At 44.8% G+C, this 27,482-nt stretch overlaps 1 protein-coding gene across 1 annotated transcript in view; it reads right to left on the bottom strand.

Annotated features, from left to right (window-relative positions):
* The window catches only part of GRIN3A (glutamate ionotropic receptor NMDA type subunit 3A), a 599,512-nt gene that overhangs the window by 179,721 nt on the left and 392,309 nt on the right, over window positions 1-27,482 (bottom strand). The window contains exon 4 of the mRNA XM_077475268.1: window positions 5,288-5,433. Within this exon, the coding sequence (XP_077331394.1) occupies window positions 5,288-5,433 (146 nt within the window). The remainder of the gene's footprint in view (window positions 1-5,287; window positions 5,434-27,482) is intronic.

The raw sequence follows: 27,482 nt of genomic DNA, 5'->3' as shown, positions 1-27,482 counted from the left end.
TGGGACCCGCTGGGTCCATTGGGCAAATTGACTCCCAAAAATATTTTTTTTGCAGCACCACCAGCACCATATTAGATGTACAGCTTTCCTCCATCTGGCCCAGCAGGTGTGGCGGGTCTGTCCCTTCTGTAAGATAGCAGCACTCCCCCTCCCATACCTTATTTACACAAGGCGGGAAGCATGGCAGGTCCGGACAAAGGGTGGGACTTTTCAAGAAGCGGGTGATTGGTTACTAGACAGTGGGCCGGTCCCAGCAGTCAATTACCTGCCTTTAACGTGAAAAGTCCTGCCCTTTGTCCAGATCTGTCATGCTTCCCGTCTAGAGTAAATAAGGTATGGGAGGGGGAGTGCTGCGATCTTATGGAAGGGGGCAGTCTGTAATATTGATGGGGGTCTGTGATGAGGGGGGTTTGGAGTGGGGGATATCTGTGATGGTGAGAGGTCTTTAAAGGGTGGGAGTCTGTGATGAGGGGGGTCTGGGGTATTGATCATGGGGGGATCTTTGATGGGATGGTCTGTGATGAGGAGAGTCTGTGATGGGGGATCAGTGATGAGGGATGTCTGTGATAGTGGGGGGATCTGTGATGGGGGGAGTTTGTGATGAGGGGGATCTGTAATGAGGGGGGTCTGGGGTGGAGGGGAACTGTGATGGAGAGAAGTCTGTGATGTGGGGATCTGTGATGGGATGGTATGTGATGAGGGGAGTCTGTGATAGGGGTCTCTCTGATGAGGGGAATCTGTGATGGAGAGGAGTCTGTGGTGGGAGGATCTGTGATGGAGAGGAGTCTATTATGAAGGTCATCTGTGATGAGATGAGTCTGGGATGAGGGGAGTCTGTGATGAGGGAGGATCTGTGATGAGGGGGGTCTGGGGTGGGGGTATCTGTGATGGAGAGGGCTCTGTGATGGGATGGTCTGTGATGAGGGACATCTGTGATGGGGATCTGTGATGAGGGGAGTCTGTAATAGTGGAGAGATCTGTGATGAGGGAGGATTTGTGATGAAGGGGGATGTGTGAGGAGGGTATGTGATGGAGAGGGATATGTGATAGGTGAGATAATTCTGTGATGGGATAGTCTGTGATGAGGTTAGTCTGTGATAGAGGTGGATCTGTGATGGGATGGTCTGTGATGAGGGGAGTCTGTCATGAGGGCCTCTGTGATGAGGGGAGTCTGTAATGGGGGATCTGTGATGGAGAAGGGTCTGTGATAGGAGGGGTCTGTGATGAGGGGATTCTGTGATGGGAGGATCTGTGATGAGGGGAGTCTGTGATGGGCGGATCTGTGATGAGGGGTGTCTGTGATGGGTTGATCTGTGATGAGGGGATTCTGTGATGGTGGGAACTTTGTTGGAGAGGGGTTTGTGATGGGATGGTCTGTGATGAGGGGAATTTGTGATCGGGTGAATCTGTGATGGGATGGTCTGTGATCAGGGGAGTCTGTGATGGGGGAACTGTGATGGAGAGGGGTCTGTGATGGGAGGAATCTGTGATGAGATGTTCTCTAATGAGGGGAGTCTGTGATGGGAAGATCTGTGATGGAAAGGGATCTGTGATGGGATGGTCTGTGATGAGGGAAGTCTGTGATGGGGGAACTGTGATGGAGATAAATCTGTGATGGGGGGATCTGTGATGAGATGGTCTGTGATGAGGGGGGTCTGTGATGGGGGGATCTGTGATGGAGAGGGGTCTATGATTGGAGGGATCTGTAATGGGATGGTCCGTGATGAGGGGAGTCTGTGATGGGATCTGTGATGAGGGGAGTCTGTGATGGGGGATCTGTGATGGAGAGGGGTCTGTGATGGGAGGGATCTGTAATGGGATGGTCCATGATGAGGGGAGTCTGTGATGGGATCTGTGATGGGGGGAGTCTGTGATATTGGGAACTTTGTTGGAAAGGTATCTGTGATGGGATGGTCTGTGATGAGGGAAGTCTGTGATGGGGGAACTGTGATGGAGAGAAATCTGTGATGGGGGTGTCTGTGATGAGATGGTCTGTGATGAGGGTGGTCTGTGATGGGGGGATCTGTGATGGAGAGAGGTCTGTGATTGGAGGGATCTGTAATGGGATGGTCCGTGATGAGGGGAGTCTGTGATGGGATCTGTGATGAGGGGAGTCTGTGATAGTGGGAACTTTGTTGGAAAGGGATCTGTGATGGGATGGTCTGTGATGAGGGAAGTCTGTGATGGGGGAACTGTGATGGAGAGAAATCTGTGATGGGGGGATCTGTGATGAGATGGTCTGTGATGAGGGAAGTCTGTGATGGGGGGAACTGTGATGGAGAGAAATCTGTGATGGGGGGATCTGTGATGAGATGGTCTGTGATGAGGGGGGTCTGTGATGGGTGGATCTGTGATGGAGAGGGGTCTGTGATGGGAGGGATCTGTAATGGGATGGTCCATGATGAGGGGAGTCTGATGAGATCTGTGATGAGGGGAGTCTGTGATAGTGGGAACTTTGTTGGAAAGGGATCTGTGATGGGATGGTCTGTGATGAGGGAAGTCTGTGATGGGGGAACTGTGATGGAGAGAAATCTGTGATGGGGGGATCTGTGATGAGATGGTCTGTGATGAGGGGGGTCTGTGATGGGGGGATCTGTGATTGGAGGGATCTGTAATGGGATGGTCCGTGATGAGGGGAGTCTGTGATGGGATCTGTGATGAGGGGAGTCTGTGATGGGGGGATCTGTGATGAAGAGGGGTCTGTGATGGGAGGGATCTGTAATGGGATGGTCCATGATGAGGGGAGTCTGTGATGGGATCTGTGATGAGGGGAGTCTGTGATAGTGGGAACTTTGTTGGAAAGGGATCTGTGATGGGATGGTCTGTGATGAGGGACGTCTGTGATGGGGGAACTGTGATGGAGAGAAATCTGTGATGGGGGGATCTGTGATGAGATGGTCTGTGATGAGGGGGGTCTGTGATGGGGGGATCTGTGATGGAGAGGGGTCTGTGATTGGAGGGATCTGTAATGGGATGGTCCGTGATGAGGGGAGTCTGTGATGGGATCTGTGATGAGGGGAGTCTGTGATGGGGGGATCTGTGATGGAGAGGGGTCTGTGATTGGAGGGATCTGTAATGGGGTGGTCCGTGATGAGGGGAGTCTGTGATGGGATCTGTGATGAGGGGAGTCTGTGATAGTGGGAACTTTGTTGGAGAGGGATCTGTGATGGGATGGTCTGTAATGAGGGGAGTCTGTGATGGGATGGTCTGTGATCAGGGGAGTCTGTGATGGGATGGTCTGTGATGAGAGGAGTCTATGATGGGGGCAACTGTGATGGAGAGGGGTCTGTGATGGGGGGATCTGTGATGAGATGGTCTGTGATGAAGGGAGTCTGTGATGGTGGAAACTGTGTTGGAGAGGGGTCTGTGATGGGATGGTCTGCGATCAGGGGAGTCTGTGAAGGGATGGTCTGTAATCAGGGGAGTCTGTGATGAGGGGAGTCTGTGATGGGATGGTCTGTGATGAGGGGAAACTATGATGGGGGGAACTGTGATGGAGAGAGGTCTGTGATGGGGGGGGGGGTCTGTGATGAGATGGTCTGTGATGAGGGAAGACTGTAATGGAGAAGGGTTTGTGATAAGGCAGATCTGTCATAGGATGGCCTGTGATGAGCGGAGTCTGTGATGGAGGAGTCTGTGATATGGAGTTTGTGGTTTGGAATTGAATATAATGGTATGTCATATAATTTTGCATATAGGTATAGGTGCTGTTGCATGTAAATCAGGCTTTCTGATAAATGTAATTTTAGTTGTAATCATCATTATATAAAATAATGGATTTGGGGGCCTTTTGGTGGGCATGTATTTTTTTTTTTGGGGGGGGGGCAGTATTTCATTCTTGGACCCAGGCAGCACAATGTCTTGGGCCAGCCCTGTCCCTGCTGGTCAAATGTTCTTAGCCTATAGAGGGAGATTTACTAAAACTTGTGCACGTTGAATCTGGTGCAGCTGTGCAAGGTAGCCATTCAGCTTCTAACCTCAGGTTGTTCAATTAAGCTGTAGGACTAAAACCTGAATGCTGATTAGTTTCTTTGCAGAACTGCACCAGATGCTGCAAGCTCCATTTTTAGTAAATAACCACCATAGTTTTAGCCTATTTTCTCTATTGGTGAATGTTAACTCTCTTGGTTAAATGTTCTTGTAGCTCTTTTTCTTTCTCTTTTTCTCTTCTGATCAATGTTAGGGAATGCTACATTCGTTCCTGTGAAAGGCATATTACATGTATACATTACACATACTACCGGTATCTTTCTTTACACATGCATAAATGTTGAGACATTTAATGCTTAACCTGTCTAGCGGTATGATTAGTTCTGGTTTTAGGTGCTGAAAGCGGTACAATTATTTTGCATGGAAATTTGGCGTTTTATATTGTAGTCCTGTAATTCTTAGGAATAACTCTCTTAAATCTATTCAAACCAGAGTCTAGCAGACATCCCGGGTATGATAACGTTTATAATATAATAAAGAATAATAAAAATTATTCAATATTGTAATCAAATTCTAAAACACTGAAAAAGGGACAGTTTTTGGTTGCTATGGACAATCTCCAAAATCCAGGCAGAAAAAAATAGTATTTATAATATAAAAGTGCATGCACTAGGGACAAAGGGGTGTGTAATTTTCTTATACAGTGCTGTGTGTGTTTTGTGTCTTTTTACTTTTTTGAATTTGGCGCCGATCTTCGCTCTCGTGCGCCGTAACGTCGCAGGGGAATGGAGCTCGGCGGCATTCAGCACTGTGTGAATTGAGCGGAGGACAGCTCGATCACACAGCACGGGGGACATCGCTGGATCCAGGGGACAAGGAAAGTAACTTCTCTGTGTCCTCCCTGTATCCAACAATGCGATCTCGAGTCTGGCTCGGGGTTACCGCTCGTGGAACTAAAATCTCAACCCGAGCCAGACTCAGGATCACCGCTAGGGAGGTTAAGGCAGAGTAAATCCAATCTATCCTACCTATAGTGGCAAACAAGTAAAAATGAGAAACATAAACAATTACTTTAGGATAAATACTCCAAAGTTGCTTAAAACTATCTGCTTACTTAAAATACAGTACAATGTAATTTCCCTTTAAATGTTTAATTTCGACCTAATTTTAAATCAAATTATTCATTTTACTCAGTTTATATTATAAATATTAATGCCCATATATGAATTCCCTAAAACACTACTGTGCTGTGGAGACATTAGGTTTTGGAAGGCTGCAAAAAAAAGTACATTCATTATTAAACACACCAGGAGATTGGACAAAATCATAACAACAGTATTTATGTAAAGTAAATTACTTTAAAAACGCAACTCCATCTGAGGTAGAGGGCGTGTTATATCTCCGCATGTACTCATGCATCTCCGGGAAGCTCTTCTTCACATAATCTTCAGCACTGCTCTCTTTCACCGTTCCAAAGCGGAACCCCTGGGAGGGATGATGGAGCTATAAAACAAAGATTAATCTGTTATTGCTGGATTATTGCACAATCAGAGATGTCATTTTCTTTTTGTTACATAAATGACAATCAAAGATGAAATGGCATTTAGGAGACTACAGATGCAAAAATGAGATAAACGCAATACAATAACATGAAAGCATTTAAAGCAGCAACAATACATCATAAACTGAAGATTAAACTGCTCATCCGTTTCCGTATAAATGGCACTTAAGAAATGAGCGCTGTAAATGCTTGTTAGTGTTTATTTGGAGCAACTTTTGACAATATAACTATTCAGCTACTGGCCTTCTGCTATCACTGAGATATGCAGCATACTTTAAGGATGTTGAAGAACAAGCCAGTACCTTTCTGAAGATGTATAAAAAATCTTTTTACAGCGTTACAGAGAAAATATACTTTGTATGCATATATTGGAAAAGAATAAAAATAGCCACAAATTGTTTTAATAAAATGGGATTCTGTTATTACAAATGTATTACTTATCCTGCAAAACTCATTGCCCTGATAAGGTGTGTGTATATATATATATATATATATATATATATATATATATATATATATATATATATATATATATATATATATATATATATATATATATATATACTCTTGATCTGGTATGAATCCATCTCTGACCTTGGAGTATCTCTATAGGAACACAAACAACTCTCATGGTTGTCTCCAATGTTCAGGCTACCTATTCAGAATAGTCGAGATAGGTACAAGGATAGAGGATCCATAAGATCCTTCCCGTAAAAACTTCTTCTACCACATAGGTCTGTCAAGGAACTGATACGGGTTTTACACGTTACTAACTAATTAGCATAGGATTATTTTCTTCTTTTTTTATGATTTTTTAAAATTTTAATTATATATATATATATATATATATATATATATATATATACACATCTTCTTTTTTATGATTTTTTAGCCCCCCCCCCCCCCTTTAATTTTTTTAATTTATTTTAATTGTATATATATATATATATATATATATATATATATATATATATATATATATATATATATATTAAAAAGGTTTGTATGACAGTGGCAGTGAGATATGGCCTAGGGCCTGCCATGAACATGGTTGTGTACCACACACTAATGTTCTCTGCCGCTGGTTCTACTGTATTTAAATAACTTGGTACTCCAAGATACTAGTTAATTGCCATAAAGATTTCATGGTCAATTATATGGTAATATTTACTGTTGATTTGCTTTTGCCATAGCATGGGATCACTCTTAGGAACTTTCTTCACAGATGAATCCTGGTTTTCACTGTACTGGGCAGATGGCAGACAGCGTGTATGGTGTTGTGTGGGTGAGCGTATGTCAACGTAGTTGATCGAGTGGCCCATGGCAGTAGTGGCTTTATGGTATGTGCAGGCATATGCTATGTACAACGAACACAGGTGAATTTTATTGATGGCATTTTGAATGCACAAAGATACCATGAGGAGATCCTGAGGCTATCCATCTATGACCATCACCTCACGTTGCAGTATGATAATGCACGGCCTCATGTTGCACGGATCTGTACACACTTCCTGAAAGCTGAAAACATCCTAGTTCTTGCATGGCCAGCATACTCACCAGATATGTCACCCATTGAGCATGTTTGGGATGCTCTGGATCGGTGTATATGACAGCGTGTTCCAAGTCCTCCCAATATCCAGCAACTTTGCACAGCCATTGAAGAGGAATGGACCAACATTCCACAGGCCACAATCAACAACCTGATCAACTCTATGCACTGCGTGAGGAAAATGGTGGTCACACCAGATACTGACAGGTTTTCGGACCCCCCTCCCCCCCAAAATAGTAAAAATGCACATTTTAGAGTCTCCTTTTATTGTGGCAAGCCTAAGGCACACCTGTGCAATAATCATGCTGTCTAACCAGCATCTTGATATGCCACACCTGTGCGGTGGATGTATTATCTTGGCAAAGGAGAAGTGCTCACTAACACAGATTTAGACAGATTTGTGAAAAATATTTGAAACAAATAGGTCTTTTGTGTACATAGAAAAAGACATAGATCTTCAAATTCAGCTCATGATAAATAGGGGCAAACACACAAGTGTTGCGTTTATAATTTTGATCAGTGTATATATGTAGCGATAGCCCCGCAGGGGGCTGCTTAAGTTTGTTCAATTTGTTACTCTGCCTCTCAGCCCTAATATTAGCCTCAGCCCCCTCTGGCACACCTGGCAATAGTGTGAGTACAATGATTAATAAGAAACAAACTCGTTATAATAAAACACAGAAATTATCTCTATTGCAATATTTTTATGGAAGAATAACAAACAGTACCAGTATATAGTCAAATAATCAATTAAAGATCAATAACTGAGATTTAAGAGCAATAGAGCTCTCAATCTTATATTCAAGCTGCTTTCAGGGGATTCCAAACCTGAGAATGTCCCCAAGATCAGAGGCACACTTTAATAGAAAATAAAACACTTCACATTTCGATTTCCTGGTTACCTTTACTCAGATTGCCTTTATGAGTCCAGGCAGGAGGAGAGCAGAGGAATGACTCCCTTTGTGTCAGGCCTCTCTCTACTGTCCCCTGACACCACAGGCCCAACTTTACACACCTATTCAAGTCAGCAAGTAATGGTTTAACTTTATAGATAAACTGTCCCACACAACCAATACATATGTAGAGCCCGGAATGTGTGCAGATCCATATGGCCCTAACAGCTTCAGTAGTTTTTAAAGAAAAGGTAAGCTTTGGTATCTTTAGCTAGACATTTAAACCATATAACTGGCCCAGATTTTCAAGTGAAACAGACAGGGTTTTGTTCAACAAGGTGAGAGGACAATGATGTCTATATACAATGTCCCAGAAATGGATAGCCTTATCCTTTATCCCTGTAGTACTACAAGTGTCAGCAAGATGACTACCAGGAACAATGTTTGTATACAGTGTTCAAATAACTCTTTCTGTATTGCAGTGTCTCTGTTCCCTTCAGATGGGCTGAAATGCCCTCTCACCAAATCCTGCAATCAGGGCCCAAGCGAATGTCCTGGAACAGGCAAGCTTTCATGGTGACCCAACTGGTCCCCTCACGCTGGAACGGTTCTCGTTGGAGATGCACCTCAAAATTCACCTGAGCTCCTCCTCTCTCGGGCTGGATGTCCCAACTCATGGTAGAGGCCTGAATTGCATGTGGAGAGCATCTGAGAGACAGCACCTCTCCCTCAGGTCTGTCTCTTTATTCCCTCATGGCTGAATGGACTTTACTTCAGGACACAAAATGGAGTATTTTACTTTCCTGTCAGCAAAGCCTGCTGGAAATTGGATTTCTCCCTGTATACCAGTCTGAGGCCGTTTTTGTGTGGGAACTGCATGTCCCAGAATCCGTTGAAGCTTTCCCCGCAGTTCAGTAAATCTCTTCCATTGGCTGTTGTAATTGTACCTTTAATTGGTTTTCCTCTTCTGGCCAAAAGCGAAACCACTGAATGCGGAGCTCTGCGTGTGCCAGCTCATATTACATTAACTCAGTCAGTAAAAACAGGAAGAAGACGGGGGGTGAAAAATCCCCCTTACAACTACTAGCAGGCGGCTCTCCCTAACTCAAGCTGGAAAGCGTGTGTACATCATTCTGGCCAGCTTGGTGGGATTGCGGGTTATAGAGTAAGAGGCTTACGCATTCTTATTCGTGAAAGATTGAGACCCCTATAATTAATACAGATCACAAAGAAGAAACCAGCACCAGCAGGAGACAAGGATTTGCGGATGAAACCTCGAGAAAGTGCGTCTGCAGCATACTCCTCCATGGCCTTATCCTCCAAGACCGACAAAGGGTAAATCCGGCCACGAGGGGGTATACCACCAGGTTGAAGGTCAACTGAGCAGTCATATGACCAGTGTGGAGGCAAACAACCGGCTTGACTTTGTCAAATACATCGTTAAAATCGGGGTACTCCTCTGGTGGGGAGGAGAGTGAAGACATGCACAGGACCTTGGCAACCTTCTGAAAGCAAGTCTTACTGCATTGCGGCGACCAGGAGATAACCTCAGCAGGAAGCCAATCAAAAGAGGGGTTGTGCCTCTGTAACCAAGGATAACCAATAACCAATGGAAACTTAGGTGTGGAAATTACTTGGAATTGAATTATCTCAAGGTGAAGAGCCCCTACGACCTTGGACAATGGAACAGTCTCATAAGTCACATGGGCAGGCTGTAGAGCTCTCCTGTCAAGAGCTTCAATGGCAAGTGGAGTGTCACATAGCTGCAGTGGAATCGAGTGCTTCCCTACAAAGGCAGCATCAATAAACAGGCTTGCAGCCCCAGAGTTGATTAAAGCCTGTATCTCGATGGATGACTCAAGAAAGGGTAACCGAAACCAAGGGCTTATCTTTCTGGATAACTGGGGACAAAACAATGCCACCTAAGGTCTGTCCATGACAGGACCTCAAGGTTTGGGCGTTCCCTGGTTGAGTAGGACAAGACTTCAAAAAGTGACCTGCCTTGCCGCAATAAAGGCACAATCTCTCCCTCCTCCTAAAGGTTCTCTCATCCGAGAGATGTGTGAAACCCAAGTGCATGGGTTCACCTTCACTAACACGGTACCAGGAGGCATGGGAGGTGAGGGAGGCAAGGGTGGGACTGAGTCAAATGTACATGAGGCTTCCGTAAGTGCTCCTTAAAATAGAGTCTTTCTCTGAGTCTGAAGTCAAAGAGGATGGAAAACGTGATCAACTTCTCCAGCTCAGTGGGTATATCTTGGGCTGCTATCTCATCCTTGATGGTATCCGAGAGACCATGAGAAAAAGCAACCAGGAGGGCCTCATTGTTCCAAGCAACCTCTGCTGGCAGAATATGGAATTCAATGGCATAATCAGCACAGTTCTCGTACTCTGATGGACATGAGGCACTTGGCAGCAGAAGCGGAGAATGCGAGAACGGTCTCCCATAGAAGGTTTGCCCAGGCCAGGGCTCTCTCAAAACCCAAAGATATCACAAAACTTACTTTGCTTATGTCCATGGGAAATGCCTGGGGCAGCATCTCAAAGCATATCTCAACCTGGTTGAGAAACCCTCTGCATTGGACTGGATCGCCCCCAAATTGCTGAGGAAGCAGAGCGAAACTAGACATATCTCTTATAGAGGTAATACTCGAGGCAGGTGCCTGCACAGAGACTGGAACAGCAGCAGGGATGGCCTGCAACACAGGTTGTACCGGAGCAGCCACAGTGGGAGATTCCAGGTGAGCCATGCAATTCAGGAGCATTTGTAATGCCTTGGCAAACTGATCCATGCAGCGATCCTGCTCATCCACTCTGGAAAAAAATATTACTAATAACAGGATTAACTGCATCTTCTGAATTCATGGCCTTCGCCTACTGTCAAAAACCATGAATCAGACTGAGACAGAAGTACAGTTAAATCACACTTGTTTAATAATAAAAAAGGGTAAACAGAGTAAACGTAATCAAAACTTAGCAAGAGTTTAGGAACCAGAATGGATAGTCAGACAAGCCAAAACGTCAGGGATCCAGAGAACAGTGTAGTAGAACAGCAAGCAGAGCAGGATCTGGAGCCGGAAGGAATGTCAGCCAAGCAAGTCTTTAACAGGAACACAGTAGACCGTCTCAAGAGATGTGACCAAGGTGAAGGCAGAGATCATCTGGACTGGATGGCTTAAGTAGGCAGCACCAATGAGTAGGATCATCAAAAGGTGAGTCACTGTGGAGAGATAGGAGCTGGCAATTAGCCGACAGATGAGCGGCCAGCTCAGAGAAGGAAGGGCTGGGCCCAGCCCTGACAGTTTTAAATGTGGTGTGGGAAACATGCATGGAACACAGGTTTCCAGCACCACGTTCTGGTGTGAAATGGTCCTAAAGGAGTAGCCCCGTCAGAATTCCAACATAGGGAGCAAGACAATATAAAAATATGTGCATTTGAATCTTTTTTCATTGTAAGTAGTGATGGACGAACTTCCGACAGGGATGTTTCGCGAATGCGGACCGCGAACGCGGCCAATAGTTTGCGAACCGAAACGTTCGCGGCGGGCCCCATTGACTTCAATGGGAGGCGAACTTTGCAAACCTACAGGTCAAATTTGCAGCCACAAAATAATTAATAGCTGTGCAAACATAGTCCCACCACATGGCCAATGACATAACACATGTATGAGGTGAATCTGGGATCAACAACTACAAGCATTCTTTTTTTATATGGGAAATTGTTGTGACAATTCAGGACTGTGGAGTGCATGAAGGCAACGGAGGAGAGGGAAGGTCAGGGTAGGCAAAGAGGGTGCAGGAGATGATCACCAGCAGCGTGACATACAGCAATGACACCTGCACCGTGATAGAGTCATCTGACAACAGCACCCTGATAGAGAACAGTGGCATCAGCAGCGTGACATAAAGCACTAACACCAGCACCGTGATATACAGCACTGACAGCAGCACCGTGATAGAGAGCACTGACATCAGCAGCGTGACATACAGCAATGACACCTGCACCGTGATAGAGTCATCTGACAACAGCACCGTGATAGAGAGCACTGACATCAGCAGCGTGACATACAGCAATGACACATGCACCGTGATAGAGTCATCTGACAACAGCACTGTGATAGAGAGCACCGACATCAGCAGCGTGACATAAAGCACTAACACCAGCACCGTGAAATGCAGCACTGACAGCAGCACCGTGATATAGAGCACTGACATCAGCAGCGTGACATACAGCAATGACACCTGCACCGTGATAAAGTCATCTGACAACAGCACCGTGATAGAGAGCACTGACATCAGCAGCGTGACATAATGCACTAACACCAGCACCGTGATATACAGCACTGACAGCAGCACCGTGATAGAGAGTACTGACATCAGCACGTGATATACAGCACTGACACCTGCACCGTAAGCAGCCCCAGGAGGAAGTCAGCATAGCACAGGGATGGTGGGAGCCCCTCATAATGAGCATAGCACAGGGATGGTGGGAACCCCTCATAATTAGCATAGCACAGGGATGGTGGGAGCCCCTCATAATAAGCAGTCCCAGGAGGATGTCAGCATAGCACAGGGATGGTGGGAGCCCCTCATAATAAGCAGCCCCAGGAGGATGTCAGCATAGCACAGGGACGATGGGAGCCCCTCATAATAAGCAGCCCCAGTAGAAATATGACACCGCTCAACCTCTTCAAAGAGGAGAGTACGGGCATATAGTACGGTGTGCTTTTTTGGACAAGGAAGTGAGCCAAGTGAAGAAAGAAGGTCTCTGTGCTCGATTAAAAAAATTGTTTATAGACATATACATGGTCTACTGGTCACATGTGTTGAATTCCTCCGAGATCCATGCCTCATTCATTTTTAGAAATGTGAGGTAGTTAACACTGTCGTGAGCTAGGCGGGTACGCTTATCGGTCACGATCCCCCCTGCTGTGCTGAACGTCCTTTCGGACAGGACACTGGATGAGGGGCAAGCCAACAGTTCGATTGCAAATTGGGCAAGCTCTGGCCAGAGGTCAAGCCTGCCCACCCAGTAGTCCAGGGGTTCATCACTCCTCAGAGCGTCCACATCGGCCGTTAACCCGATGTAGTCGGACACCTGACGGTCTAGGCGTTCCCTGATGCTGGATCCGGATGACACCTGTCGATGGGTCGGCTGAAAGAATGACCTCATATCCGAAGTCACCAACACATCTTCAAACCGGCCTCTTCTTGCAGGCGCTGTTGGATTGGTACCCGCAACTCCTTCTCTGGGAGTGGGAATTGCTCCTCTGCCAGCGCACGCAAAGGAAGAATGCAGCATTTCTCGAAGCAAGGCCTGGAAGTGCTCCATTCTGCCAGCCCTCTGTGACGGCGGTAACATTTCCGCCATTTTGTGTTTGTACCGGGGGTCTAAGTACGTTGCCACCCAGTACTGGTCCTTGACCCTTATGCTTTTTATACGGGGGTCCCTATTAAAACACTGGAGCATGAAGGCCCCCATTTGCACTAAAGTGGAAGCGGTGTGGTGGCCTGGCTCCTGCTCATCATCCAGGATAATGTCGTCCTCTTCATTCTCATCTCCCCATCCACGCACAACAGGGATCCCAGAAAGGTTTAAAGCATGCTCTTCTTGCTCCTCCTCATCCGCCCCGGCACCATCCTCCTCTGACTCCTCTTCAGACTCCTGTTGTTCACTTGTCTCAGATAGAGTAGCCCCCCTGGGAATTCATTCAGCATTGCGACTTCCTCATCTTCCCGCTCCTGCTACTCCACAGCTTGATCAATGACACGATGCAATGCAGGCTCCATAAAGAAGGCATAAGGTACCATGTCACTGATGGTGCCATGGCTGTGACTGACCAGTTTGGTGATCTCCTCAAATGGGCGCAGAAGTCTGCATGCGTCGCGCATGAGCAGCCACTGGTGCGGTGAAAAAAAAAACAGCTCCCCAGAACCTGTTCTGCCGCAGAGTTCATACAGGTAGACGTTAACTGCACGTTTCTGCTGGAGCAGCCTATCAAGCATATAGAAGGTTGAGTTCCATCGCGACGGGCAATCGCAAATAAGACGTCTGACCGGCAGATTGTGTCACCGCTGAATGTCAGCAAGGCGAGCCATGGCCGTGTAAGGTCTTCTGAAATGGGCCGAGATTTTCCTTGCCTGCCGCAAGATATCCTGGACCCCAGGGTATTTGACAAGGAATCGCTGCACGACCAAGTTTAAGACATGTGCCATGCATGGCACGTGCGTGATTTTGCCCTGTTTCAATGCCCTAAGCAGATTGGCACCGTTGTCACACACCATTTTACCAACTGTCAAATTGAGCGGTGTTAGCCACTGATCTGCCTGTGAACGCAAAGCTGAAAGGAGTGCTGGGCCAGTGTGGCTCTTGGCTTCCAGGCACAACAGACGCAGCACGGCATGGCAACGTCTCACCTGGCATGTGGAATAGGTTCTGGGGAGCTTGGGCGGCGCAGCGGAAGAGACGCTAGCAGCGGAAAAGGAGGAGTCAGCCAAGGAGGAGAGGGAGGAGGATGGAGTAGGAGGAGGAGGAGAAGAAGAGTCAGGCCTGCATGCAATCCGTGGCGGTAAAACCAAATCTACACGGGTGCCACGGGTTACATGCTTGACGGCCGTCAGAAGGTTCACCCAGTGGGCAGTAAAAGTGATATACCTTCCCTGCCCGTGTTTGCTAGACCACGTGTCTGTGGTCAGATGTATCTTGGCACCGACACTGTGTGCCAGAGATACATTCACTTGCCGCTGAACATGGCCATATAGCTCTGGGATGCCCTTCTCTGAGAAATACTTAATTCTTGGGACCTTCCATTGTGGTGTTCCAATGGCCACAAATTTGCGAAAGGCCTCCGAGTCCACCAGTTTATATGGCAGTAGTTGGCGGGCTATGACTTCTGACAAGCCAGCCGTCAACTGTTGGGCAAGAGGGTTATCCGGCGTCATCATTTTTTATGCTCAAACATTAGGCCCACGGAAGCCTGCCTTTTTGCAGAAAAACGTGAGCTTGGCGTGATGGAAGGTGGAGTGGAGGACAATTGTGAGGAGAGAGGAGAAGGAGAAGTAGAAGACGAGGCTGGACGGTGAGAGCCTGGAGTGTGGCTTTGTGTGTTCCATTGCTCCCACTCGGCTCAGTGATGGCTGCTCATGTGCCTTCTTAAGGCGGTCATCCCTAGGTGAGTGTTGGGCTTACCGTGACTAATGCCTTGACTGCAAAGATTACAGATGGCAACGCTATTGTCAGCAGCGGACACGTTAAAAAAAGCCCACACTGCGGAGCCATGTGCCGGTGTCCTGGGAGCGCCAGATGTGACCGTACATGGTCGATGACTCGCTACTGATACATTTGCAGTCTGCTTTGTCCCTCCTGTGCAATGTAAGTTATTCCTGCTTCTCCTCCCTATCTGCTGGTCCATATCTCCCTCTGAACTCCCCTCCTCTTCCTCTCTTGTGGGCACCCACGTGACATCACTAGACCTGTCATCGTCGACGTCACCTTCTCCACCGCTATAAGTAGAGATCTCGGAGTAGGCAGCAACACCGGGGACCAACCTCCTCCTTGGGCTGATCTGGGTACTGTCGTCAGACTGCTGAGTAGCGGTTGTTGCTACCTCCTCTTCCTGATCCAATACCAAGAGTGGCTGCGCATCAGAAATGTCTTGATATGGATTGGAAAATAATTCCTGTGACTCAAGCAGAAGGTATGTGGTGGTGGTGGTGTTGTTGGTGGTAGTGTCTTTGGGGGTGCACATAGCAGAGAGTGAAGAAGAGGGTGAAGATCGAGAGGATGAGGAGGGTGCAGAAGAGTAAGGCTGAGTGAGCCACTCAACCAAGTCTGGTGCGTCCTTTAAAGTAATTGAACGCACCTTCTGCAACTTCCCACTTTGGCTCAAGCCTGTTGCTCCTGCCATACCCCTACCACCCCTGCGGAAGGGCCTGCCTCTTCCTCTGCCTGTCATTTTTTTAAATGACCCTGTGACAAAACTCTCAGTCCCTATACCGATGAAGGACTGCTGAAGTATAGGGCAGCGGTCAGCAGTAGTGCACCTCAACCCTATGTATTGTGGACCTATACCAGTCCTTATAGAATGGCAGACTGTACCTCACTCAACCCTATGTACTGTAGTACCCTATACCTTACCAGTCCTTATAAGGACCTTTGTAGAACAAGTAGGTTGTGTGTGAGTGATTAGCAGACTGTACGACAGTCCCTATACCGATGAAGGACTGCTGCAGTATAGGGCAGCGGTCAGCAGTAGTGCACCTCAACTCTATGTATTGTGGACCTATACCAGTCCTTATAGAATGGCAGACTGTACCTCACTCAACCCTATGTACTGTAGTACCCTATACCTTACCAGTCCTTATAAGGACCTTTGTGGAACAAGTAGGTTTTGTGTGAGTGATTAGCAGACTGTACGTCAGTCCCTATACCGATGAAGGACTGCTGCAGTATAGGGCAGCGGTCAGCAGTAGTGCACCTCAACCCTATGTATTGTGGACCTATACCAGTCCTTATAGAATAGCAGACTTTACCTCACTCAACCCTATGTACTGTAGTACCCTATACCTTACCAGTCCTTATAAGGACCTTTGTGGAACAAGTAGGTTGTGTGTGCGTGATTAGCAGACTGTACGTCAGTCCCTATACCGATGAAGGACTGCTGCAGTATAGGGCAGCGGTCAGCAGTAGTGCACCTCAACCCTATGTATTGTGGACCTATACCAGTCCTTATAGAATGGCAGACTGTACCTCACTCAACCCTATGTACTGTAGTACCCTACACCAGGTTATTACCTTACCAGTCCTTATAAGGACCTTTGTGGAACAAGTAGGTTGTGAATGATTAGCAGACTGCAGCAGAAGGGCAGCAGTCAAGTATAATATTCTTTCTATATTTGGAAGAAAGAATATTATACGTGTACAAGCCTATTACCATACCACTGATACCAGTCCTGAAAAGAACCTTTGTGGACCTAATATAGTAACAGCTACTGATTAAACTGACCCTCACTGCCTCACACACTGCTTCCTGCCTGTCCCTATATAAACTGACAAAACAGAGGCTACTGGAACAATAACTGGAATAGCACTTTTGTGGACCTGATAGTAACAGCTAATGACTAAACTGACTGCCCCTACAGCAGACACACCGTCCTGTCCCTTTCTCTAAACTGACAAAAGTCACTCAGGCTGCTGCAACAATCAGTAGCACAGCAAACCTATATACACCTAACACCTATACCAGTCCTGAAAAAAATTTTTGTGTACCAAATAGCTAGCGATTTGGGTCACTGCAATCTCTCCCTGCTCCACACAGCAACCTCTCCCTATAGTGACAGAAGAAAGAATGTAAAATGGTCGCCAGATCGGGTGTATTTATAAGTTAGGGGGAATGTCCAAGTGTCCATGTGCTGTAATGTCTCAATTGGCTGTCCTGTACCCCATGATGGATGTGTCATCATAGGTCAAAGTTCTTTTACACAGTAAACACGGAAGTCCGCCGGGCGAACGGCGCCAATAGTCCGCCGAACGGGCTGACCACGAACAGCCGAAATTTCGCCGCGAAATGACCGCCGGGCGAACCGTTCGGCCATCACTAATTGTAAGCTGCAGTAGTGCTTGGGTTGATAATTATAAATTATTTCCCAGTTGATGTGCATAATAGGTGTGCAAATGGGTTGGGATCGGGTTGCTTAATGATGAAACAGTATTATGTTTTAATTGCTAGGTTTTTTTTAACGTTACATTTTCTTTCTAAAAAAGTATTGAAACGCAAAATAGATAAAAAGCTCTTCACCTTGCTTATCTATAACTTCATTTAGTGTTTTGCCTGCAGTTCTCCTTTAACTCCCTGCCTGACTTGTTCTTTCTGGCTCTTTGGTCTATGTGCATAAATAAATATTTCCAGGCCTTTGAAGCATTTGTGCAATAAATTGCCACCTAGCACCTGTGAGGCTAAAAACACCTGCAATAAACCAGTTCATAAGATAGAAGGCGTGAAATATCAGCATTAATAAAATGCACTCTTACCCATTGACGTGACATATACTAAATTATACCCTATGTCTAGTTTTATCAGCCCTCCCAACCATAAATAGAATGTGAAATAAATCTTTGATCATAGAATCGGCCAAGTTAGTGCACTGATAAAAATCATCTTATATAGAGGGTCAGAAAGGATATCCTGTGGTCTTGTTCATGTTTTTTTATTGTGTTTATTTTTTATGTGTCACACTCTTGGCCAGTGTTAAAAAAAAAATCATGACTGCAAATCTGTTGACAAATGTTTACTATAGAAAGGTTGGATAGAGTGATAGCAAAATGTGACTGTAAATAAAATATGCAACTAGATAGGAAATATGTGCAGATTCATCTAAAAGGCTGGCTATATACAATCCAATGTTTTTTTTTTTTTTTAAATAAACCAATCTATCTGAGCATTTCTTGTAATAACTGGTCATATAGAAGTTAATACATGACTCATAACAGGCAGATGTTGCCAATAAAAGTGCACATTATCATGCTGTAAAATATCAAATTAAGTTAATTATTTAGAAAATGCTTGGGATTGATTTTTGCTTATGTTTCAAAACTTGAGCATTAAAAAGTGAAATTGTTGACTATAGCACAAAAGCAAAGCTGAACTCAGATAGTGAAGGTTTGCTATGTCAATGGAAACATTTCTAAATGTTAGTAAAGGACATTGATTTTGGACTTTATAGGCACTCCAATACACAAAACTAAAAATGTTAACATCTTTATTACTAAAAAGTTAAAAAACATATACAGACCACGCTGGGTCCATAGAGTGAGGGATGTCCTCAGCGTGTATCTTTCATCTATGGTGTCCTTACGACACTACCTTACTACTATATGCCCTAAGGGTTGAATAAAATAAATCAACCAGTGCAAATAAAACCTAATACAACAGCTGAAATACTGAGGGTCAAAATATCAAATCCTAACAAAAATCTGTTTAAAAATGCAGTACCACGCAAATAAAAGAAAACAACACAATCCTAATGAGACACAATCACTAAAATGGAAATAAAAAATGAGACACAAAGGCAGTCCATGCTTTCCATATAAAAATATCCTGAAATTCCACACAACCCAGCAAGTGTCCAGTGAGAATGGTGATATATGGATATAAATGGTGACTTATGTGACAACCTCCACCACCGAGAATATTGGCCGCTCACCTCAAGCGATGGACCCCTAAATAAATTAGTCAGGTCAAAACAGCAATTCCCTTTACAGGGTAGAGTCAGCAGGCAATGGACAAATGCCGGTGGCTTGGGTCAGATAGCCCTAAGAGAATCCAGTTCCAGTTCCTCCTTAATTCACAGTATTTATGTAATTTTCCACTGAAGGTTAGGAAAAATTCTAAAGCTGGTTGCACACATGTAATTTTTTTTCATAAATCCAATGGGTTAAATGAAAAAAGCTGACACGTGATGTTGATGCAGGGATCTCTCCCTCTGTGCTATTGGATTTAGACATGGGGACCCCCCCCCCCCCACCAGAATACACTGATCAGCATCCATACAGTAGGCTGCAAGTGCACATTGAATCCTAGTTTTCCAGCATGCCATTGAGTAGAAGCTGGTCATTAGACTTCTGTTGACCAGACAGCTGTATACAGGGACCAAAAGTCAGCGGGTTTCTGCTGAATCTGTCAATTTTCAGCCTGTGTGTAACGGGCTTACTTGAAAGCAATAGCATTGGCAAACATAGAAGAGTGTTAAAAGTTCAGGTAAAGTTTTTCAATGAGGCACGCAAAGTGAAATGTATTTTTTAGTAAACTACACATAAGTAAGATCTACTTAAAGTATATCTTAACACAAAAAAATATGTAACATATTGCTTATTAATCGTTTGATGTTGGGGCTGCATTCATTTTATTTTTTGGGGATTTTTTTCTTTTAGTTTCAGAGCCCTTTCAAACTGAAAGTGCTCAGGCATCGGTGGTAAAGCGGCGCTATTTTTACCGTTGTTTTAGTGGCGCTATTCGGCCACTAGCAGGGATGGTTTTAACCCCCACTAGTGGCCGAAACGTGGTTAAAACCACTCGCAAAACGCTGCTGCAGCAGCGGTTTATTGGAGGTACGGCAGTGCTGCCCATTGATTTTCATGGGCAGGGGCGCTATAGGTGCGGTGTATTCCGCTCCTATAGCGCTGCAAAGAAGCTGCTTGCAGGACTTTTTGTGATGCCCTGCCAGCCCAGCACCCCAGTGTGAAAGCACTCGGGGAGTTTGCAGCTGAGGCTTTTTTTCAGGTGCTTTACAGGCGCTATTTTTAGCGCTAAAGCGCCTGAAAAAACACCCGCCATGCGAGAGGGGTCTTAAACCATGATCCCACCAGTAAAACTTCCTATCCTAAGGTAAGAATGATCACTCACTGTACTGTGTCTACAGAAGATCGGCATTGTCACACTAGGACAGAAAGTGTGTTGAGACTACAGAACACCTACCCCTCTTCTCTTCTCAATAACAAGGGGGCGTTGTTCTATAGTCCACAGACAAATCTAGGAACACTAGGGTTGATTTACTAAAAATAGGGAGTGCAAAATCTGGTGCAGTTCTGCATAGAAACCACTTCCAGGTTATTTTGTCAAAGCTTAACCACTTAACAACCAGGCCATAGCCGAATGACAGCTACAGTGCGGCTCAATAACTCTGGGAGGGCATACATTGACATCCTCCCAGAATCACGCTCCCACATGCACACAGGAGATTGACGCATCCCCAATCATGGTAAATGGGCGCTGACAGCGGCTGTTTACCACGTGATCACTCCGTCAAATGATGGAGCGATCACTTGTAAACAAACTGGCATCATGTCCGGTTGCAGCAGAGCTATGCTCATTGCAGCCTCATCCATCCATTCATGCTCAGCCATCCATACTCAGCAATACTCATCCATGCTCAGCCATCCCTATGTCATATTCATCCATGCTCAGCCACCCACACTCAGCAATACTCATCCATCCATGCTCAGCCAGCCATACTCAGCCATACTCAGCCATACCCAGCCATATCCAGCCATACTCAGCATTAACTAGCCGTACCCAGTCATACTCAGCTATACCCAGCTATACTCAGCAATACCCAGCCATATCCAGCCATACTCAGCCATACCTAGCCGTACCCAGCCGTACCCAACCATCCTCAGCGATACCCAGCCATACCCAGCCGTTCCCAGCCATACTCAGCCGTACCCAGCCATACTCAGCCATCCCATCCATACTCAGCCATGCAAATTTATGGCTCAACCATGCTCAGCCATCCCCATCCCTGGCTCATCCATCCCCATTCCTGCTCATCCATGCTGCATCAGTTCTCATCCATGCCACTACAGTGTCTCACAAAAGTGTAATTGGTAGTCAAATTAGATTTGAGAAATGTATGCCCCTAGAACACTTGATGGTACTTCATGCATGTTGGGCCTCTGTATGTGGCCAGGCTGTAGAAAAGTCTCCCACATGTGGTATCACCATACTCAGGAGGATTAGGAGAATTTAATTTTGGGTGTAATTTTTGGTATGTACATGTTTTGTGTTAGAAATATTGTATAAATGGACAAATTTGTGTAAAAAAAAATGCGTTTGAATTTTCTTTTCCAAAAACTTGAAGAAGAAAAATTATATTTCCAAAATACTCATTATGCCTCATAGATTATACTTTGGGGTGTTTTTCTTTCCAAAATGGGGTCATTTTTGGGGCGTTTTTATTGTCCTGGTGCTCCAGGGCGTTCAAAAGATGTATAATTTATGCTCCTAGAACACCTGAAGGTGCTCCCTGCACGTTGGACTTCTCTATGTATGTTGGACTTCTCTATGTGGCTATGCTGTGTAAAAGACTCACTATACTCAGGAGGAGTAGCAAAATGTGTTTTGGGGTGTAATTTGTGTTATGCATATGCTGTGTGTAAGAAATAACCTGCTAATATAATTTTTTTTTTTTTATTCAAAGACAGAATTACTTAGTTGGAAAAAGGATCACCCCCCCCCCCCCCCTACTAAAAATGACTTGTAAACTCAATCAGGTGTAGCTAATTACCTTGGTAATCTCAATGGTATACAAAGTCATTTGACTTTCAACTGTGATCAGCTGTGGTCATTTTGAATAACTCAGCATCAACAGAGCTTTCTTTGGGGCCTTCCAGTCCCTAGTAGTGCAACTGAAGCAAATACTGCTAAAAGATCTCCAGAACACGTTTGTGAACAGACACATTTCCAGAGATGGATACAAAAAAATGTCAAATACTTTATCAATGCCTAGAAGCACAGTGAAGTATATTATTAAGAAGTGGAAGATGATTGATACAACGCAGACCTTTCCTGGATCAGGATGTTGCTACAAACTGGATGAGGATGCCAGGAGGAGACTGGTCAGAGACTACCAAGAGGCCTATAGCAACTCTGAAACAGTTTCAGGAATTTATGACAAAGAGTGGTCAATGTGTGCATGTGACAACAATATCACAAATACTCCACAAATGTGTCTTGTATGGGATGGTTGCAAGAAAAAATACACTCCTCAAGCAGGGCCTCATGCAGTCACGACTGAGCTATGCCAAAATGCACCTTGAAGATTCTGAGGTTGTATGGAAAATGGTGTTATGCTTAGATGAGACTAAAATGTTATGATTTACCCTTGATTTGTCTGGTGGAAATCCAATACAGCTCACCATCCAAAAAACACCATTCCTACAGTAAAGTATGGAGGTGTTTCTCAGCAGGGACTGGAGCACTTGTCCGGATAGAAGGAAAAATGGATGGGGCAAAATACCTTCAAATTCTTGAGGAAAACCTGCTGCCCTCTGCCAGAAAGTTGTCATGGGGAAAGGGGTTTACCTTCCAACATGACAAAGACCCAAAGCACACAGCAAAAATGACCAGACAGTGGTTGAAGGAAAAAAGGTGAATGTCCTTGCATGACCTAGTCAGAGCCCAGACTTAGGGCTGCTGTTAGAAATAACGGCCCCATACAGCCTACCAGACAGGCTGACAGACCCCCCTCCCCCCGCCCAAAAAAAAAAAGTTTCACAAAAAATATACTTAAATCATGATTAGTGGACACAAAGGATTAAAGCAGGTAGTTAAGGAGGTGATACAAAATCTGCATGTCTAATGCTCTCTGAAGAGCGATCCGAATGAAGGATTGCTCTTCAGAGACAAAAGATAATGGGAAAGAGCTGTAAGGGTTAAAGATGAAGCAAGCAGAGGTAGAGATGGACAGGACACACAGACATCCTGTATTCTTTTCTCCCAGTCAGAGATTCTCTGTAATAAACAGGATTCCTGTTGTTTGAAAAGAATGCATTAAATCTGTTTTCTGTCTCTCTGACACTGTCACTAAGGATCTTCAACAGCCTGGTGTCTGAATAAATACATGTTAATATGAATAGCTGGCCCCGTTCCCCTCTTTCTCAATCAACTGCACTAAAATAACAAACCTATTGCTGTCCCTGCTGCTGCAGAGCCTGCCCCCCCCCTCCCAAAAGTAAACATAAAGCAAAAAAGAACTCACATGAGAGCTACAGAGCTGAGGGTTCATTTTGGCATCTTCTTCTTCTTCCTCTGAAACTGAAGTCAAAATGTGGAGCATGGGGAAGGGGGAGGGCTTGCAACATGAACAAAGAATTATTGGCTAACACTGAGCATGTGATTGTGATGTAAATAACATCTTATGCTGTGTTCTGTTCTCCAGACATTACAGGTTGGAGATCTGTTTTGCGCAGACAGGGGTGGGCATGGGGGGCGTAAGCGCTGCTCAAGCTGGGTCTGCATGCTGTCACCATGACAAACAGGAGACCCGGATTCCAAACTGTGAACAACAGGACAGGGAGGATGATTGGCATGGCAATGACAGAACTATGCATTCCCTCCAGCATCTGAAAGCAAGCCAGAGGGAAAGGGGGAGAAACCAGCTTTCAGCTGCTGGAGGGAGAGACAAATAGTGCAACATTCATTTAATTGTCTTGCTGATCACCCTCCCTGTCCTGCTCACATCCGATCCCCCCTGCTGCCTGGACCCCCCATGTGCTGAGCCCAGTATGGGGGGACCAGTGGTACCCCCTTATTGGTGGCTCTGCGTAATATTTTCTATACCCACTGTACAACTGCTTTCAGTAGTATGTTAGACTGGCTGGATCCGAGACCAACCTTTTTCTGTAATATTCCAAATATTATAATATACATTTACAAAATCTAGATGGCAATAATATATATTTCTGGTTGGTATTGTTATTGCAAACCCCTGAAATTATATTGTACTAGGACACTAGGGGGGTTATTTACTAAAGACAAATCCACTCTGCACTACAAGTACACTGCAAGTGCACTTGGAAGTGCAGTCGCTGTAGATATGAGGGGGACATGCAAGGAAAATAAAAAACAGCATTTTTGCTTGCACATGATTGGATGATAACATGGATGATAACATCAACAGATATTCCCCTCATTTCAGATCTTCCCCTCAGATCTACAGCAACTGCACTTCCAATTGCACGTGCAGTGTACTTGTAGTGCAGAGTGGATTTGCCTTTCGTAAATCAACCCCTAGGAGTCACTAGATGACACAGGATGCTTTGAAGTGCACTAAAGTCAAGGGGTACATAGAAGCACACTAAGGTCACACGAGGAGACAAAATGCTCTGGGATGCAATGTAATCTCAGGGCATACAGAGGTGTACTGCGGCCACAAGAGAACACAGGATACTCTGGGGTGCATTGTAGTTAAGGGGCACACAGGAATGCACTGAAGTCATTGGATGACACTGGATGGTACTTTGGACACTTACAATTAAGGATGAATGGTGGAACACACTCAGGGCTGGGGACAGGCACAGAGAAAGTAATACGACTCTGGAGCAAAGTGGAATTTAGGAGGTACAGTGGAGCCTGAAGCCGCAGATACTAAAGACACTGGACACGGGGATGCAGTTTAAATTCTGACAGCCTGGTGCTCGGCTTAGGTATAGTGATGTGTAACTCAAATGCTGATGTTTCGCTTTGTAATTTAAAGCCAGACCTCTCCCGATTGACCACATCACAGATGCTCAAGGTTCAGGAGAAGGGAGAGGAGACTAGAGCAGTGCCAAGAGAAGGACATCCAGCACCCAGGGTAAAGATGCAAAACTGTGTCCCCCTTCCCTTAGGGTTAGAGTCAGGGCACCCACATCCCTGCAATAAACCATTGCACCCAGGGCAACCATCCCTCTTGTCCACCCCTTTCCTGGCCCTGATAGAGTGAGAGAGAGACAGAGAGGGAGAAACGAAGAACGAAATATGTATTTGAATTTTTTTGGTCTCTAATGAATTGTAATTTTGTTGTTCGAAACAATATGTTGGTTGTCAGATAGGAAATTAAGGGTGTGTTTTCTGAACATCATAGAACAATTTAAGACCCCTACAGCACACCCCTCTGACTTCTGGATATGTTGTGTTATGTCTTTAAAAGTCCTCTCCAGGGACCAGAAAAGGTGGCTGCATTTTCAGCTTAGTAGCTCTTGTCTCCTCTCCATCAAAATTATAAAGGATCATTCATGAGAGCCCTTGATTCTAATACCTCTGACTGAACTACTGTGCAAATAAATTGGACTCGAAACCAAAAACAAGGCAAACTTCTCTAAGTAATGTTTGCAGTTAATTCCTTGTATTTTACGATTGCTTGTTGTGTTTGCTTCATCTGCATATAAAACTTCTATTCTGTAAATATTTTCTTGCATATTTTTTTTTATTTTCATTAAATCAATATTTTAAAGTAGTTAAGCTAAATCTCTGAATGCTCTAAATCATAAATTAAGTAATCTATGAGGGCTACTGTATTTTTAAAACTATGTTATATTCCTGTATGGGTGTGATAGAGCATGTCCCAGACACTTCTAAAGCAGATGCTGTAAACGGTGTGTTTTTGACAATTCCTTTATTAAAAACAAAACAAAAAATATTGTCCCCCAAAGTAAATCCATTGTTAATCACGCCACCTGCCGCTATCGCTGACCCAAAAAAAAAATTGGTCCACTCTTGCCGAAAATTCCCAGCGTCTTCTAGCTCCACCATCTGGTAGTTCTTAAATAATTAAGGGGCAAGGTTACCCACTGATGTCACCAAATGGCCTCACTCCCTTGTGACATCATCAGCCCAACATGCCCCTGGCCGATGACATCATAAGGGGGTGTGGTCACCTGATTACATTACCGGATGACCCCAAGTGGACTGTTTTTGGGTCTGTGGTGGCAGCGGGTGTTGTGATTAACAAGAGATCTACATTGAGGGACATTGGTTTTTATTTCTATTTTTTAAATAAAGGACACATTCACATGGGGGGCAGGATGTAGAGGTCCCCTTGTTTAAAGCCCTGGGGGGGCTTCCAGATTCCGATAAGCCCCCTGCCCACAGACCCCCACAACCACTGTCTAGGGTTATGGAGAAGAGACCCTTGTTCCCATCAATATGCTCCAAAGCACCCCACTGTGTTGAGGGCGTGGCCTGATATGGTTCGGGGGGGCGTTCGCTTATCCCCTCCCTTTCTTGACCTGCTGGGCTGCATGCTCAGATAAGGATCTGGTAAGGATACTGGGGGAAACCCCACGCTATTTTTTTTATTTTATATTGGCATCGGGTTCCCCTAAAAATCCATACCAGACCTAAAGGGACCCCACACCATTTTTTTCCCAATTTTTATATTTCTGGCAAGTCTTTTTTTTACATTTATCATGTAAACCCCACTGACAGCTGAGGACTTATCGGGTGTTAAGGGCATGGTGGCTGCCTGCACCTAGTAGGAGCTTGTTAAAGTACATTAAAGAGAAAAAACACAGCAAAACTGCATGCAAAAATGCGTGTTCTAAAACGCAAAATGCACAGAAAAATATGCCAGGAAACTGAATTAACATCAACCGCCTTCATGTAATTTATTGTTTTATTTGCCAAGGCAGCTGTATTTTTATTTATTTTTTTCATCTCACAAAAGATATCTTCCTCCATTTTGATTCATCTTGAAATTTTGTTATGTTGAGTTATGGGGCCAAAATACCAAAAAAGCATTAAATATGGTCAGGAATAAGGTTTCTCTACTAAAACAAGTGTAATCATTTGTTTAGATGTGTTTCATTCCCTGTGGTCTTGCCATTTAAATGATTTTCTAGGTTACTGCGGTTGTTTCTCCATAAAAGTTCTATGATTCAGACTGGCACAAAAGTATGAGGTTGTTGTGAACCATGAATCTTTCAAAGTAATTCTGTCTCATGGTAAAAGTAGAAGGAAGATTTATGGTGTTACATAAACTAGTGAAACTTTACATGCTGAAAACCATTTGTACTTTTGCTTTTGACTGCAAGGCACTAACAATAATACGTGAACCTTATCATAGGGAATGCATGCACTGTGGATAGAAATAATCTCAGACAGAAAGGGCCATTGTGTTTTCCTGAAGCATGATAAAAATAGAAATATTTCTTTGCCTTTATTACATGCAGATAAATTATATTTCCACCATATTTAAATGGAAACTATAACGGCCCATTCAAACTGGCCCGATC

The sequence above is a fragment of the Lithobates pipiens genome, unplaced genomic scaffold (assembly GCF_037356315.1).
Source record: "Lithobates pipiens isolate NorthernLeopardFrog02 unplaced genomic scaffold, aLitPip1_a1.2 Scaffold_13, whole genome shotgun sequence".
In the NCBI taxonomy this organism is placed as follows: Eukaryota; Metazoa; Chordata; class Amphibia; order Anura; family Ranidae; genus Lithobates; species Lithobates pipiens.
This window is presented reverse-complemented; position numbering and strand designations above follow the sequence as displayed.